The 13,136-nt window shown below is 40.4% G+C and overlaps 1 protein-coding gene across 1 annotated transcript in view; it reads right to left on the bottom strand.

Moving 5' to 3' along the window:
• Positions 1-1,040: 1,040 nt before the first annotated feature.
• The window catches only part of MED14 (mediator complex subunit 14), a 37,306-nt gene continuing 25,210 nt past the window's right edge, over positions 1,041-13,136 (bottom strand). The window contains exons 20-31 of the mRNA XM_032192865.1: positions 12,977-13,129; positions 12,472-12,741; positions 11,488-11,643; positions 10,829-10,940; positions 10,039-10,170; positions 8,671-8,853; positions 7,754-7,989; positions 6,901-7,080; positions 6,607-6,714; positions 6,016-6,141; positions 5,253-5,442; positions 1,041-1,617 (exon numbers count right to left, since the gene is read on the bottom strand). Coding sequence (XP_032048756.1) covers positions 1,544-1,617; positions 5,253-5,442; positions 6,016-6,141; positions 6,607-6,714; positions 6,901-7,080; positions 7,754-7,989; positions 8,671-8,853; positions 10,039-10,170; positions 10,829-10,940; positions 11,488-11,643; positions 12,472-12,741; positions 12,977-13,129 — 1,920 coding nt within the window. The 3' untranslated portion in view covers positions 1,041-1,543. The remainder of the gene's footprint in view (positions 1,618-5,252; positions 5,443-6,015; positions 6,142-6,606; positions 6,715-6,900; positions 7,081-7,753; positions 7,990-8,670; positions 8,854-10,038; positions 10,171-10,828; positions 10,941-11,487; positions 11,644-12,471; positions 12,742-12,976; positions 13,130-13,136) is intronic.

Raw genomic sequence — 13,136 nt, 5'->3', positions numbered from 1 at the left:
GATAAAGGCTTCAGATGTGGTGCATGGTAACAGAAGTGGTGTATATACAGATATATACACACATGAAAATTCAATAATCTCCCCACAGTCTCAGGTTGGGAATGTCACCTCATACCTACCTGTCACTAGTTTACGTGTATTGCTTTCTCTCCACCCTGTGGGGACTCCCCCACATTCATTTTCAAGTGCTGAAGTTCAGTGGGGCCTTCATCCTCCAGTACACTCAGCTGCCCACGAGCACGAACAACATCAGATATTTCTCTGCATAGCAGAAAGCTTCCTTTTGGCCTGGGAATGCTCAGACCTCAAACCCAGCCCAAATCTCCAGCAAAATATCCAGTCTTTTTCAGACATTGTTCTATCACCTCTCAGTCTGATGTCATTGGTTTAGCTGAGAAAGACGGAACTACAAAATCTTTCCCTATTGATTAGCAGAAGCAACATTTAAAGATTGCCAGGGTTTTCACCCCAGTGGATAAGCTTCGTGTTTCAGAAACAAACTGTAATCACCTGTTAGACACAACCAAGCTAGAATAGTACTTACTGATAGAGTACCAACGCTCAAAACCACAGGTTCAAGGCTGCAGTCTAAATCAGAAACCAATGAAATGATTGTAAATAATGTAAGGGCCTTGACAGACTCATTCAAGAATAAAGAAAGAAGCCTTGTGACGGTTGTCAGGGCAATAGGAGCCTCGAATCCAGCAAGGTAGGCTAGAATACATTCACAAAAGGATTATTAAAATTAGTTTGAAACATCCTTCTGCTTAGTATTTGAGAATACTAATCCATGAAGACAAATGATCAGATGACAGACTAATTCTGAAGGACAGAAATTTTCTCTGATTACAACAGCAGCCTTCTGTCACCACTCACAAAGTTACCCACAAACAATTCAAAGGGTAAACGTGAGATTGTTTCTAAGGTTCACATATAGAGATAGCCATGTAGGTGAGTACAAGAGACCTGGCCAGTAGCTTCAGCAGAAAAGGAATAACATTTAAGATTATACAACATCCAGTTTAAGAATATTTTTTTAATCCAGTTTATTAAATATTGCTTTTTGGGGACATGTTTACAACAAGCCCAAATAAATTGTTTAAGGATTCAAAGCAGTCATATTAAAATACAGCTTCAATATAAAGTTTGTCACAGTTTTACAGTATTCAAAAATGACAGACCTGCCTTAAAAAAAGACCATTACACCAAAACATAAGAAAAACAAAAAAACAAACAAGTTTGGCATTTTCATACTCTGTATAGTATAAAACAGAATATTAAATCTATTACCAGCAAGCTGATACTTCAATCTATTACCTAGTCTGAAGTGTCTCCCATTAAAACACACTATACAACAGCACTATACAAAAGTCGTGGTGATACTTATTTGATGAAAGTGCATCCCTGAAAGTTTGCCAGTTTATTAGTTAGCTCTTAAAAAAAAGTAAAATTAGAACGTCCTCTTTTAATTGAAGGCTTAATTTCAGAGAGATTATTTTTTTTTTGCTGTTTTGTCTCATTTTCAGCCTTCTTTTAAAAGTGTCTATGGACGCCCACCAGGGGGCAGCGTAAGATTAACCATCAAATCCCGAACGGCTGCAAATATTGTGCATTCACCTGGAACAGGGAAAAAAGACATGTTAGCATCACACGCAACAGCAGAGCAACAGGCAGGGCTTAATTCTAACAAGCAGGCGAGGCAGCGCGCTACTCGCGCCCCCTCCACGCTGGGACGTGCCCTCTGCCTGCTGGCACACTTCGCAGTGTGGCACTACTGCTGTCGTAGCCCCATACAGGGAGGAGGTCCCAATCATTTACAAGTTTAGCTAACACAGTGACGATACAAGAGGTTCACAGTAACTGGTGGTTGCAACTTGCAGATTTCAGTGACCTCCAGGGAAGGCTGGATTTGAAACGAGTCCAGCTGAAGAAAGTTCAGCTTCCTCCTGTTGGTCACGAAACTGCAAGAAGCCACTGACAGCAGCTCTGAGCTTTTAATAGCTTTGAGTGTCACGAGTCTATGACAGAATTTATCACATATATGGCCCTGCAAACTGTATTTGTATGTATGTTATAAATCAAGAGTGCTACATTTTATCAAGAAAAAAACAAACCAACCAACCCTTTTTCAAATTCCATTTGCATTGATTAAGAACAGAAACTAAACATTTCAGAAGACCCAAGTATGACACAGCTGGAAAATGTTCTTTTGCCCTAAGCTTACTTTTGGAAACACTTTTAATTCCAAGACTGGGCAAAAATCACTTTTTTTTAAATTAATTGTCTTATTTTATTTTCCCACCCAACTGAATTGCTCTGGTTCTAGCTTTGGCTTCGAAACCGCAAAACAAGACGCAGAGCAAGTAAACTTTGCTTGAAACTGTTGAAAACAGAAAAAAAAAAAAAACAGCCATAGCTGTCACGAGTTTCAAATACTGGCATTTTTTTTAAAAAGACACACACATTCTGAAATAGCTTTAAAAATGGAAACCAACAGAATCAAGAGGGTTTACATAGACCAGCAAGAGGTCAAGCATTATTAGACAGAAGTAACTTTCATCTACTATTCCCAATAACAGCATACAATGAATAGCCCCTATTGTACCCTGCCACCACGGGCTGAATTGTTCCTGCATATTTTAAGAAGCATCAAGCAGAAGAGACTGCATTTTGTTGCTGAAGAAGCAGCTGTGTGAGCAAAGAGATGAGAGCAGAGCACGCGGGGTTGTATTAATCCTAACTGCCAAACTAGTGACTCCCAGGACTATTTGGGGCAAGTCATTATCATATCAAAGCTACAAATCAGGGCTAGTATCACTGAAAACCAGACATTAGGCAATGCTTAGTGATGAAGCGTTTTAAGAAATATCACACAAGTCCCTTGAGCTCCTCTCTACAGGTCACCTCCTGCGTCAGTAGGGACTTTCCTTACCAGACATCAGTCCACTACATAACGCAGGTTGTAGGCTTAGAGCTCAGGGTTAACCCTGTTATTCCAGGGCATCGATTCCATCTCAGTTCACATAAAACTATTTCCCCAAAATCAAACGTTTTTCTCCCCCATGGAGTCATTGGTAAAGTGATCTCGGAAAGGCAGCGTACTCGCACCGAGCCAGCGCTTTACTGTTAAACACAGCATCACGTGCTTGTCCACAGATCTGAAAATAAAACTCTGCCAAAAGAACTCACTTTTCAGTTACTACCATTTTATTAAGAGGAAAATTAAGCTGAATACAAAATACTTCCTCACAAAGAGAGAAAGGTAAAAAAGATACAGCCAAAATGAGGCAACACTGATTACGGGTTACAATGAAAGTGCCAATAATACCATACGTGCATGGTGGGAAGCCCTGCTCCTTTCTGACTGAAAGAGTTAAAAATTCACTTAACCATGCAGATTGCAATTAATGCAGCAGAAGAGCTAACACAGGCAGGAAAATCCTGAGCACAGCACAAAAGCATCATAAGAGAGAGGATATGTGTTTTGGGTCTCCCATGTACTGCTGTTGTTAAAGAAGCCTCCCAGCTATCTGCTATAATCTGCTGGCTCTCCCATCACCGTCAATGCCAGAGAAAAGAAGGCATCTTTTCTCTTTTGTCAGATAAAATAATGCAAATTTTGGCAATAAGAACACAGGGAATTGCACGTTCAGTGTCCTCAGGAAAGATCCTACTTTGGGTGGGAGAAATCAACAGACTCATCTTTTCTTTCAGAAATTAGAGGAAAGCCTACTCGAAACATCCTCTGCTCAGCTGGGATTCTTCTTTGCCCAGGAGTAAGGCCCTTCTTGAGGCCAGAAATATAAAAGCTCTTTTCATATGCATTTTTTTCCCCCTGTCTGTTCTCTGCTCCCTGTACTGCAGTCCTGCGTTACTTCCAGACTCGTGTGACAAACAAAGGTTGTCTATCCTAATCTACCTAATGATCACCAGAAGACATCTCACCTAGGATACTCAAGAGCAGCTTTGCCAATTGCTCCCTATGCTGTAGCATTTTGTGGAGGGTTTACCTTAAAACACAATTTAGTGCAATAATACACAGCACAACAAGCAGCTACCCTTCTCCATTAGGGGGACTCAATGGGGAAGCACCTTCCGAAAGAAACACTCAAAGTTTAGTCAAAGTGTTTTGAAATAAAAGTGCTATTCAACCAACAGTTCGATCCTACACAGAACTCTTACAGGGAACTCAAAGCTATTCTCTTATTTACCTACACTATTACTACATGTTAAACAGAAAACCTTAATTTAAATCTCATCACAGTTCTCCAAAAACGTATACATATCCATACCAATGTAAGATAAACATTACCCATGTTCTAGCAATCAAAATAAACCGTCAGGCATTGTTAAAATTACCACATAACGAGAAGAATAATTATACAGAAGGAGAATTCAACCTCTGGATTCACAATTTCAAGCTATTCACTGGGTTACTGGCAAAAAACTTCCATCTTCAGTGTGCAACTACAGCAGAACTGAAAGATTTTGGCCTTTTGAACCACGTGGGTATTAGGTCCCCAAACCACTGCTTACAGACAACATACTGCCCAAAGAACCTGCTACTGCCGTTCAGCTTTGTCAGATATTGAAAAAAAAACTGAAAAGCGTGACAAACGAGAGGGAAAGCAAAGTACGATGCTGCTCACAGCGCACTACCTACAGGCCAATGAACATTCAGAACAATCTATTTAGCTCAAACACTTCACAGCACGTTTGGTGGAGGGGACTGTATGCTCCTCTGCTAGCGTACACACTGACAAAAGGAGCACACAATCACACCAGTTACTTTTAAATCATTCACAGCACATGGACAAGTTTTGATAACTATTTTAACATCCCTTTATATTCTACCGTTAAGCTTAATAACTTTATAGTTAACCATGAAAACTGACACTTGACCATAGCATATTTATCGTGATTCATTCTGGGCCCATTTGTAAAAACCTTAGCTCCTACTGTGCAGCAAGAGTCGGGCCAACAGGAGGTGCATCCTATTACTTGGGAGTAAAACTCTGACAGTGCTATTCAGCCTGAATCACCAGTGTAACCTTCTGGCATAAAACTCTGCTGCACTGCCAGTACTTGCTATTAAGTTACGTATTGCCTGTCATATCAGGAGTTTGTGATCGCTAAAGAAGCATAATAGGAACCCAAGAAGAATTCAGACTTAAGAGAGATTTAGTTTTACACTGGAGATTTGTCACAGATGTCTGGGTGGAGAGAATATATCTACTGGACATGTACAGTACCTGGTCGTGGTGAATTCAGTTCAGCAAACCTCTTTAGAATATTGCTAACCATCATTGGAGCAGCAACAGAAGAGTTCTGTTGCCTGGGAATGTCAGCCTGTTGAGTTGTACCCGAAGCCATATCATAAATAATTGGGACAATAATACTAACAGCTTCCTGGGGGACTGTCGTTTTCTGTGTTAGCTGGAGCTGTGGGGGAAAAAAACAAACAAAAAAAACAAACAAGAATTGTGTTAAATTGAACAATGCACTTCAACACAACTTCCCATATGCTTAAACACTCTAGACCTACAGATTAAGTTCAGTTCCACCCCTTCAGTTTTCACACATCAATCCTGTAACAGAGAAATTGTCGCTGAGGAGTAAACTATTTCATTCTCAAGACCACCCTACACTGAGTGCTGCCTTGGAGCTGACACCTACACGTTTGCTCTAACCATCTCCTTCATGCTGTCCTTTCTCAGCACAGCTCATGTACATCACTCCACCAAGGCAGTAAGCGCCTCAAAGAACAAAACAACCAAAAGCTGAGCATACAAAGATACCTGCAACTCAGGGGGAACTGAGCTTTAGGATATATTGTCAGCATCTCTTTGAAAGCACAAAACGTGAAGAGATGCACGCAGATCTAGGCTTCCAGACATTAGAGCAGTCTTAGCTACTACGATTGCCAGAGACAGCACGTGTATGTTTTGCCCCTCACCAGCGGTGACTTCAAAGACATGCAGCCCACAAAATTTTAAAACAGGTAGCTCTACTTACAAAAAACAACATTTTGGATTTCAGCACAACTGCAGGTGTTCCTGGAGGCGCAATTGGCGGTGCACTAGGAGGAATTGTTAAACAGAACTGCACGTTCCATTTCAGCTGACTTGCCTGATCAGGGAACTGTTCAGAGAGAGCATCACAGAGAAAGAACAGCAAAAGTCTCACGTCAGTGTCATTCATCAAAAGTCTCACGTCAGTGTCAGTCAGTGTCAGGGAAGAGTTAGAAAGTAAAACCTTCCTCTACAGATGTTGCCAGGTTTAGCACAAGTCAGAGCAACTCAAAGAACTGAGCATATGGCAAACAAGAATACAGTGAGAAAGACTCCAGCCAGGCTACACATGTGCCTATAGCTCAGTCACATGCCTGAAGTTTTTCAAAATCATCAGTTTAAAGGGAGAATTTGGGGAATTTCCAGGAGAGCTAATAGTAAAATGAGAACTTCTTCATTAACACTTAGTGACATATATAGAAAGTAATTTATGTGTTTGGAGATAAAGATGTGGCACCTTTTTTTCCTTTCCTTTTTTTTTTTTTTTTTAAATACAGTAACTGAAGTTGAGTGAACTACGTAGAAGTTAACTTACCAGCTCAAGTTTCATGATGTGAACGCAGTCCCTGAGGATATGCGTTGGAGCCCCTAGTAATTTTGTGAAGGCTATTAGGGTGTTTGCTTTAAAAGGTGGTCCTGCAACCTAAAGAAAGACACCAATTAGTACTGCCTATTTAGATAACAGCTGCACCATTTAATATGGTAAACAGTATGAACAACTGTTAAATTTTTTTTTCCAGCCCTTACGGACGTATCCCAGTGAAACTCAGCAGAACTACTCAAAACACCAACACACAGAAATATAAATGTTATTGATTGGAGTACTTACTCTTGTTTCAAAGAACTTTTCCAAAACTTGTAACTCCTCCGACTTCCACTGTCCTGTATTTTCAGGTGTTACCTTTAGTTGCAAGGTCTGGTTGGTTTTGGGATTGAGAGCAACCCTGCACTTCAGTGCCTCTGTCTTAAACATAATTACACCTGGTTCGTTGGAGTTTAGTAACTGTAGCTGTACAAAAAGAAAAATTACGTTCAGTGAGTCGTTCATGAAATTGCCTGAGAACACACACATTCACTCTGAAGATTCTAGTGGTCAATCTGTGGTGCTTCCAAAAAGAAATGTGACATTTCTGTGACCTGTACAAAAATGACAGGTAAACATGCCTTGAGAATGAACCTTAGATTTGGCTTCTTTCCCTACTACCAAATGAACGCCAATGAAGCAAAGAAGCACGCATTGTCTGTCTCACTCTAAAGCATCATTCATGACTAGATCAGTTATTGTCAATTGATAACTAATTTCTCAGGCATTCTTGCCAGGCAGAGGCATCCACAGTAACCCTGTGGCTGTTCTGGTTCACTCACAATTGATGTGCTGAACTCACAGAAGCCAGGGCATCAGAAAATTTGGTCATAGTCCTGTTATTGTATCAGTTACTTCACCTGACCAAATAGGTTTTCCACTTCTTGCGTGGAAAAGAAGAAGAACTAAATGTTTTCTCTATATTTAGATGCTTGAGATGGCAAGTTTCAGAAGTATAGCATAATAAGTTCAATAGCAAATCCTTGTTATATTTGAAGCAGTTTGTGTCTGATTTGAAAGACACAGAGTACAGAAGTACTAAAAAGAACAGTTACGAAGTCAGACTTGCAAATCAATATTAGAACAACCTAAACCATACCGTTTCCTGTTGTATGATCCTCTGAAGATGTCTCCTCATAATAACCGATCCAAGGAATCGCTCAAGAGGGGAACAAAGATAGCTGCCAGCTAGTCCTGGCACGAGCCCAGGAGTAGGAGAGGGCAGGAGCAGAATATTCAAGGCACTGTGGGTGAGGATTGTAGGTATGGATGCAGCCCAAGAGCGCTGAGGTAGTTTACGAGGTGGAGGCATGCTCGTTGGCATTGCTTGGGAACCTATTGGTAAGGAGGAAGTACTTGTAGTAAGGAGGGATTTAAGGTGAAACCTAAGACATGTATTCACTGTTAGCTTTAACTATACAAGCAGCAGGCACCCTGGCCAAAACTTAATCTTTCTTATTTAAGAAGTTGGCTGACTAATGATAGGCAGAGCAAAGCCAAAGAATTGGAGCTTTGACCCTCCACCAATGCAGTCTCAGTTAAATTTAATCCTACTCCCTTCTCCCCTTTTTTTCTCAACATACCACCAGATACCAGCTTTGTGCAACAAACTGAATGAAACCTAAAGATGGCTAGATAAGTCTTGCAAGAGCAGCATTACAGCTCTATAATGTGAAACGTTACTATCTGCATAGGTAAATACGGTTATCATAGTTTTCATTCCAAAGATTTTTCTCTCAGTAATGGAGCTTTCACAGTTTAAGACTAATCTTCGCAGTTCAAGAAGAAGCATCAGTCCTGTTGAAGTTTATGCTGTATGATTCAACTCATCTTCCAATTTGTTATAAAAGACTTGGAAAAAAGTCTAGGCTGGAAAAAAGGCTTCAACTCCTTAGGTATTTTACTACACAAAGACAGTAAGAACTGTTAGGCTGAGACAAACCTATCAAAAACGATCAAATTAGAAATATTAAACATGAGTGTTTTGCAGTTTTTAACAGCAGTAACGTAACCTACTTGTTCCAGCTCGTGGGGAATGAGAGGCATCTGGGACAGGTGAATGAAGGGAAGGGTTGGCTGGTGACATTCCAGGCATCCGTGCTGCTGGTGATGGACCAGAGACCTGGGGAGATCCTGGCCAGTTCCCTGCACGCTGACTGGGTGACATCATGGTGTATGGTGAGCTTGGGTCTATGGTACCTACAGATGTTACAAGACCATCATCTTTAAAAAAGATTCAAGGTTTTCTAACCTAGAAGTCTAAAAAAATCACAGAAACATAGAAGGGTTTCGGTTGGAAGGGACCTTAAAGATCATCTAATTCCAACCCCCCTGCCATGGCCAGGGAACACCTCCTGCTACACCAGGTTGCTCAAAGCCCCCTCCAACCTGGCCTTGAACCCTTCTAAAATGCTGATCAAAATCTACTGAGTGTGAAAATGTCTTAGATTCTTTTACATATTACAACCGTATGGATAAAATGTAATGGGGAGAAAAATAAATAAATCAAGATACAAATTCAAAAAGGGTTTCTGGTTTTATTTTTCAAAAGGTAAAATAAAACTGAACATTAAGGCAAATCAGCATGTTTAACATAACTGAAACAGAACTAAAAAACTCTTGCATCTAGACTTAGGCTTCTACTGTTCCTTAGTAGTTAAAAGCCTCAGAGACTGTTCTTAATCTATGGTGTGTCTTGTAGTAATCTTTGCAACACTACTTTTGGTTTGGTACTCCATTATAACAACTGATTAGATCAAGCTTCTTAAACAATCTACTATATAGCTCTCTCAGGTTCTCTCAGTAATTATAATGGTGTGCTAAAATTACTACCTGAACTTTCATTGATTGTGATCCGTGGAATGGTTTCCAATGCACTGTGATTACAACAAATATTTGTTTTGGCAGCTTTCAAAATACTTAATACATGAAAAGACAGAGATGTTGCTTCCACGTATGTATGTCAAATCAGCAAGACTTTGATAATGTTTTCAAGTTGCAAGGATTTGAATTTCTAATCTGTTCCAGTTTTATTTTGAATAATCTTAGTGAAAATAAAGCAACTATTCTAACAAGAGAGCGCTCATTAGAAGCTGCAGCCATGGTTCAGCTACAAGTCCACATGGAATTTCCCCACATTAGTAACCAGGAAACAGCGACTGATAGACAATTTTTAAAATGTTAGTGAAGACGTCAACATGCCACGCAGTTACTTTTGACTACCATTGACAGTTACACCCACATGTATAAAAGCAGCTGCTTAAGACAAATACAAAACTCTATTTTTTTCCCCAAATTAATTTAAGTATGCCCAGGAACACTTAATTTCAAGCAGCAAACATGCTCCCCCGTCTCTATATCCAGACATGCCAGTAAGGAACTCACCGTGGGGGCTGGCAAAGTTAGCTGTTTGTCCCATTGTGATTCCAAGGGAGGAAGGGGAAGGTGTTGGACCAAAGGATGCTGGTGATGGTGCTCTCAAAGCTCCACTAGGTGAGCTCGCAGCATGCAAGTTTCCTAATCAAAGATACAACATCACAACACACACATTTCCCATTTTTCTGGTATATTTTTTTCTATCAACTGCTACAGCTCTCTGCTTTTTAGGGAGACAGCAAACGAGATTCACTAGGATTTGTGCTTGCACTCGAAGGCTGTATTTTGCACATGCATGAGGATTGTATTTTCCAAACTGATTCACCACACAAAAGAAGCTTTTCAAGATATTTGGCTTGAAGAATGGCATTTCCCCTTTGCCCAGCCCTTCCCCAAGCTTAAACACTTTCAGCTGTTGTACTGTAACAGCTGGGAACAGAAAGCTAAGCTTCGGTGGTAAAAACTTTTTATGAAGAAACAGGTATTTAAAACGAACAGGTTTTGACTGAGCAAGCTGTAAGGCTTAAGAATTAAATGGTCCCAAAAGATTTACGCAGCTGAAGATGACACCTTTGCCAAGGGCCCTTTTTTTTTTTTTTTTTTATAAAAAAAAAAAAGCTCCAAAATGTACTTTCAAAGCTTGCCTGGCAGGACTTCACTGTTTTTCCACATCACAAGGTGCATTACCTTGGCTAACCTGGAGCTGAAACACAGCTCAAGTGACAGAAAGCCACGCACACACAAAAAGCAGCATGTGTGTTGCCAGTACACGATGAGCACACACTCTCAGCCGTCTTACCTGGTGACTGTGTGTGCATCATAGATGGAGAAGGTGTCACTGTGTTGTGATAGGAGGTGGGTGGAGAAGTAAGAGGATACGCTCCTGATGCTCCTGCCTGTTTTGCAAATGGCTGAAAGTGTCAACAAGACAACAAAAGCCTTTGATCATTTTGAACTCAAAAAGTAAGTATCTGCAAGAGAATACTAAATGAGAGTTTGGTCCCCACCTATGATTTATTCGCCTCACTACGCCACCTTGCTCATAGTTCACTATTTTTTCCAGGGTCTTTCTGTAGTTCTTCCGAGACATAACACACCTGTACCTCATTCTTTTTTATCTGCCACATTATAGAGAGATGCCTCCTGACTCTCCGCTCTGTCCCCTCCCCATATCTTTTATCTTAAACAGTTGATTTCCCTCCCTCTGTCCTTTGCTTCTAAAGTAACAAGTCTCACGTGGCCCTCCACAGCTGCTGTTCACCTGCCGTGGGCTTTTTACACTGGAACAAGAAATGACAAAATAATGTTTTGCCCTAGGGGCAATTCCACCGCACAACACTTTTGTAGTGTCCCTTTCCATTTTTTTTTTTTTTTTTTTTTTTTTATAAACTTTTGGAAGTTAAATTCTTAAAAACCCACAGTTGTGGAAGACAAACACTTATTTTGTCTGCAGGCTACCTGTTGTTGTGGTTGCTGTGGTGGTTGCTGGGGTTGAAGCTGTGATATCAAAGAATCCATCATGTCACCCCCGATAGGAGAAGGTGGGTTATCGTCTTCATTTACAGATCGTCTTCGTGCATCCTGATTGCTGTCAACAAACATGTTGAGGAACGTCTGTGGATAAAACAGTCTTGTTATCAAACAGTTTCTCCATTTACATTTTATGATATAAAATGACCACAGTATTTCCTAAGGTTGTTAGCAGTAGTAGAACTACTAGTGGGCATTTAATACACACAGTATGAATAGTTCACAAAATATAGCAATTTCATAGAGTTTCTCAGAGTATATTTAAACTTAGTTCCCTCCCCCTCTTTTTTTTCTGTTCGAAAATAAAGGGGCCTTTCATCACCACCAAACAAGAAACCTTGCTCATGAATATGAAACATCTCTAGTTACCTGAGATACCAACATTCTTCTTTTTTTGTTACAAACAAGGAAAAGTCTACAACTAGAAGTGTCTCTTCCCATTCCTGTACTTGGGCAGTTCTATAGCGGTTCCAGAACAAGTCACCAGTAGCCAAAACCTACTGGGCTCTTGTACCACACCTACAATTGCTCTGTTTGGTTACAAATGCCCAGATCACCTCCTCCATAGCATTCTCTTGTACCCAAAGCAATTTAGTGTTCATTTGTGATTGAAGAAAAATCAGCAAACTAATCAGAAAGCTTCACCTAGTTTTAATAAAAAATCCTCCCTAAAAAAAGCCTCAGCATTATTTTTATCACCTGGTTAAGAAAAAAAAATCTGATATTTGAAGTTAGCTTTCTTAAAGGAAATGTTTTAATTCAAGCTAATTAACAAATTTACATACAAATCAGAAAATTCCTCCTGCGTTCAAAATTTTGGAAGGACTACAGCTCTCTACAAAAGCTCTTCACATCAGCTCCATGCTTCAAGCTCACTTTTACACACATGCCAGAAAACACAGAAATAGTCACCTTTAATCCAGGTGCAGGGTAAAACCCTTCAACTATTTTGCTGTTGTCAAAAAGACTGTATGCTCCGTCACGTATCGCTACCACGCCACGACTCCGGCAGTAGATGTCAATGCAGTACATATTCCTAAAAGCCAGCCTGATATGCGTGGGTGACTGTGGCAAAATTGAGAAACACTGATAGGCAGTGTTGGTGCGTTGAGTCAGACCCAGCATGGGCACAGTTGGAAGTTTGTTGATGGCATTTAACGGAGCCTGAGTGTCAAACAGAACCTGAAAGAGAACAGATATTGAGATGAGGTAGCTTACCTTTAAGTACAAGTCTGCAAAAATCTGGGTGGGGGAGAATGATAAGGGCAAGAAAGATAGAATGCTCCCCAAGCCACCTTCTGCCAATGAAATTCATAAGCAATCATAATACACACCTAATTTTGAAGACAAGAGTTTCATCAGAACCCAGCTCTTATTTACCCTGCACTTTCCTTGAGAGAAATGTTTAAAACATTACCTGTAACAACAGCACCACATTCGGTGTTTTATTGAACATCTCCTGGAGCTGGTGCAGAATTGTGTTGTGACAGTTGCTGCAACCTGAGTTTGGGCCAACAGTTCCCAGTGAAATGTGGAACTTCTGGAGTATGGAGTTCCACTGAATGCTGATCTACAAC

This window comes from Aythya fuligula, chromosome 1, assembly GCF_009819795.1.
Source record: "Aythya fuligula isolate bAytFul2 chromosome 1, bAytFul2.pri, whole genome shotgun sequence".
Taxonomy (NCBI): domain Eukaryota; kingdom Metazoa; phylum Chordata; class Aves; order Anseriformes; family Anatidae; genus Aythya; species Aythya fuligula.
The sequence above is the reverse complement of the archived record's forward strand: the minus strand, read 5'-3'. Positions and strand labels throughout refer to the sequence as shown.